Source organism: Parasteatoda tepidariorum, chromosome 3 (assembly GCF_982258835.1).
Source record: "Parasteatoda tepidariorum strain Cologne lab strain chromosome 3, Ptep-v5.0, whole genome shotgun sequence".
NCBI classification, from domain to species: Eukaryota; Metazoa; Arthropoda; class Arachnida; order Araneae; family Theridiidae; genus Parasteatoda; species Parasteatoda tepidariorum.
In genome coordinates this window covers 31,271,991-31,276,811 of record NC_141757.1, presented here as the reverse complement: position 1 = coordinate 31,276,811, position 4,821 = coordinate 31,271,991, and the positions used below count along the sequence as shown (strand labels likewise).

At 26.1% G+C, this 4,821-nt stretch overlaps 1 protein-coding gene across 1 annotated transcript; it reads right to left on the bottom strand.

Moving 5' to 3' along the window:
• Positions 1-3,697: 3,697 nt before the first annotated feature.
• LOC147813500 (uncharacterized) lies at positions 3,698-4,135 on the bottom strand. Its single transcript, XM_087160058.1, has one exon. The coding sequence runs from the start codon at positions 4,133-4,135 to the stop codon at positions 3,698-3,700; it is 438 nt and encodes a 145-aa protein (XP_087016184.1).
• Between the last annotated feature and the right edge of the window lie 686 nt (positions 4,136-4,821).

The window sequence follows — 4,821 nt, the reverse complement described above, 5'->3', positions numbered from 1 at the left end:
CTAAAGATGTTTATGAAGAAACTTCTAAAAATGGAAGATTGATGAGGAAAGGTATATGTGAAGTTTGTGGATCTAAAAAAAGTACTTTTTTAAAGAAAACGGGGTCATAAAAGCAGTTTATTATGATCCCGAAAAAGGTTATTGTGGTATCAATGAATTAAAAAAAAAACAGGTTTATCTCAAAAACAAATTACAGAATTTTTACATGAACAAGATGTTTATACTAGATATAAACCAATTATTCGTAAATTTAGAAGAAGGAGATGTTACGTTTCACATATTGATGATCAATGGCAAGCCGATTTATTATTTATAAAACCATTTAGTAAATATAATAGTTGAGTTAATTATATTTTAACAGTTATTGATATGTTCAGTAAATATGCTTGGGTTATTCCAATAAAAAGAAAAACAGGCGAAGAAGTATCAAATGCTTTCAAGTTAATATTTAAAGAACGAATTCCAGAGAAACTACAAACGGATAAAGGTACGGAATTTATTAATAAAGATACTCAAAAATTATTCAAAGATAATAATATTCATTGGTTTACTACTGAAAATGTTGAAATAAAATGTTCTACTGTTGAAAGATTTAATCGAACAATTAATGGAAAAATAAGAAAATATATGGCAGCAAATAATACAAATAAATACTTAGAAGTACTAGATAAATTAGTTTATAATTATAATAATTCTTATCATCGATCTATTAAAATGACACCCTCACAAGCCAGTCGGACAGAAAGTGAAAGTATCGTATACAATAATTTATTTTCTAAAAAAGAAATAAAGAAACCAAAGTTTAAAATAGGCGATAAAGTTAGAATTTCAAAATATAAAGAAACATTTACCAGAGGTTATCATCCTACATTTACAGAAGAAATTTTTATCATATCTGAAATATTGAAAACAGATCCTATAACTTATAGAGTGAAAGATTTAAATGGTGAAGAAATTAAAGGAACTTATTATGAAAAAGAATTAGTAAAATATAATAAGAAAAATGAAACATATAAGATTGAAAAAATAATAAAAAGAAAAGATAATAAGTTATTCGTAAAATGGCTAGGTTACCCTGAAGAATTTAATAGTTGGATAGATGAAAAAAATATTATTCTAATTTAGGAATCATTTTTAAATCTTTTAATTTTAAATGATTAAATTTAGTATAATATTTTCTTTTATTCTGTTAAATAAATTAATAGCATTCGGATTATATTGAATTTCATGAGCTATTTTTATCTAAATTTTAAATCTCGTATAGTTTTATTATATAAACCTCTAATAACATAATAATGATAATTTTTATTCTTTTCTATTATTGTAAACATGAGGTTGAGATGTTTTTCATTTTTTATTTTTAAGTCATTCATTTTAATTTTTATTATATCTAATTTCTTTTGAAGTTTATCATTATCATTAAATTTATTAGCATAATAATTAATTACAACATCGTTTACTTTTTTAGAAAATTCAGGTGAAATCCAACATTGTAATTAAATCCTTAGAAATCCCATTATATTTTAATTCTTCTACCTTTAATTTCATAAAATAATGAATATAAAATTAACTCTTTAGATTCTTTATTTTCTAACCACTTTTTATTATTAATTTAAAATCTCCAAACAATCCATAATAATAACTATCTTTAATTTGCTCATCTTTTAAAGAAGTCATTTTATTACGAAACATTTTTAAATTAATTTTATTATCTATATCCATTTATAATCTCTAATTTCATATGTTATTTTTTCAATTATTAATGTAAAATTTTATCAGTAAATATCTTTTAAAGAAGAACCAGTAGTTTCAGTAAGAATATCCTGCACAACTTTGACCTGCCATTTTTTTCGTAACTAAAGAGCTTATAAAGAAGATTATTATGAGATAAAAAAATCATACCACTCTCCGGTTAGAATCCCACGAAGCGGTCAATTTTTATCGCAAAGTGGCATGAAAAAAGTTTCTTCGATTTTCCTCCAGCTGATAAGGTCAGAGAGGAAAGTGTTTTAATTATTATTATGTAAATAAATGGAAAGTCATTATTTCGAAATATTTAATCAGATTAAAAGGAATAGCCATTCAAATTTAAAAATTACATTTGATAAGGAAGAAGAAAAATATTATTATGATACGAAAGACTTTGACCAATATTTAAAACAGAGATACAATTCGAGAATTAGTTTTTTTAAAAAGTTAAAAAGAAAATTGAACTTGATTTTTACAGTTGAAGCAGATGAAATGTTTTTAAACTTTTTAGATTATATGTATTTTAAAAAGAGTTTAAATTATAAATATTTTATGAAAAAGATATGTGATTATTATAATATTCCTAATAATATTAAGTTAGGTAGTCCGAAAAAACAAAACATTTATGATGAAATTTGGAATTCGTTTCTTAAAGAGACAGAAAAGTATTTATAAAAACTCCATTTAATAAATGGAAGATAAATTTTGTTGCGATTGTAAGACTTTGAAATCAGCTGACGAATTTTACAAATTTAGAAAATATTTATTTAAAAGATGTATAGATTGTGATCTTAAAAGAAAATATACATATTATGAATGCAAATGTGGCAAAAATTATACTTATTCACATAAACAAAGACATTTTAGAAGTAATTTTCATATAAAACGTATGAACTCCTTTTTATAAAAAGTATTTATAAATTTTCATCCTAATAAATGAGTAACATGACAAAGGAGTTCAAACACTTGAGTAATGTACTCTCAACTTTCAGTATTAAAAAACTAAGAGAATTGATAACTAAACTTAACATTCCTGTCCTGACTGATAAGAGATTAAAATCAAATATTATTGAATCAGTAGTTTCTTATATCAAAAGTACAGGAAATTATAAATCTGTTTTATCAGATTATTTAGGATTGGATGTTTCTTATTATATGGAAAACAAAACTAAACTATTTAATAAATATCCTAAGTACTATGCTACTAACTATTTAGATCGTAAGAGGAAAATATTTATAAATCATCCAGAAAGAAGAAAGAGAATCAAGAATTTATTTGATTCTTATAATTTAAAATATAAAGATGGTAAATTTATACCTAAAGAAGAAAAAAATATAATAACTGAAACTAATTTAAATGCTTTATATAGGCCTCAAAAACTAAAAGTAGAGGTAAATCTTAAAAATTTCTTTAAACCAGATTATAAAATTATTGAATTCAGAGGTCAATATATTGAAAAATATAAAGTTTATAGAAAACAATATAGAGTGGTAGGATCTAAAATTTTACCTGAACAATACTGTCGTTCCTAACCGGATTGACTGTGTTTGTGAGAGGCATCTTGTCTATTGATTGATAACGTTTAAAAACAGGCAAAACAAAACATTTATTTTAAATAAAAAAACAACAAAAAACAAAACAAAACACAGCGTTCCAAAGATATTTCAAAAAGCCAATTCAACGATATTTTCAGTTCTCTCTTTTTTCTCTTGCCATACTCAGAGTAACCTACATATTCTGAATACTTTTGGTGGCGCCAACTAATTGGAGTTAGTGTTTGCCGCAACATTCTCCCCACTTGAGTTTTATGTAGGAGAAAACTCAACACAATAAATTACAAAAAAAATACTAAAATTATGGCAGACATACAATTGTTATGTTATAAAATTTAAAAAAATTTTAAAAGATACAAATCTGTATTTAACGTCCAAAAATGTTCATAGTTATTTAATGTTCACTGGCATCTTCAGTTACCTCTAAGGGATATAGTCTTTGAATAGGTCTTAGTAAAGTCCCTTTGTCCGTTTTCAATTTGACTAGTCTTACTCGTCCATCTCTTCCAGGGAACAGCTCAATAACTTTTCCTAACGGCCAGAAAATTCGTTTTCTGTCTTCTCTGCCAATCAGGACGATGTCTCCAATATTTATTTGGTCAAGTCTCTTGGAAACAGATGAACGCAAGAAACCTAAATATTCGATCCTGAATCTTTCTTTTAGTCTTTCTCTCAATCTTTGAACATATCTGTATCTCTTGTCTAAATTAGTTTTGTCAATTTTGTCTAAGTCGGCTACGTCGTTAGTAGGGAGGTCTTGAAGGAATGAAGATGGTGTTAAAGCTCTCAAATCTGGTTCTTCAGACACATAAGTCAAAGGTCTATTGTTCATGATCGACTCACATTCACAAACAAGAGTTGAGAGTTCTTCATGAGTCAGAGATGACCGTCCCAAGTTTTTTCTTAAGAGGTCTTTGAGAATTCCGATTAATCTTTCGGGCGCCAGAAATGTCGTTCCTAACCGGATTGACTGTGTTTGTGAGAGGCATCTTGTCTATTGATTGATAACGTTTAAAAACAGGCAAAACAAAACATTTATTTTAAATAAAAAACAACAAAAAACAAAACAAAACACAGCGTTCCAAAGATATTTCAAAAAGCCAATTCAACGATATTTTCAGTTCTCTCTTTTTTCTCTTGCCATACTCAGAGTAACCTACATATTCTGAATACTTTTGGTGGCGCCAACTAATTGGAGTTAGTGTTTGCCGCAACAAATACTATAACATTTTAAGAAATATATTTAAAAGGGCTATTGGAAATATTATAGGAAAAGTGGATGTAATTATACATAATCCCAAATTAAATGTACCTTTTCATGATAAAATGATGTCAACTAAAACTGCTTTTAATGAATACATTGATAAATTATCTAACCAAATTGAATATAAAGAACTCGATATAACAGAGTGTATATTTGATTTTAATGTCATCGAATTACCTCAAGGTGGTAGACACAAGGCTTTAAAAATGTATTCTGAAACAGATCCAGCAAAAAAGAAAAGTATTTGCCAAATA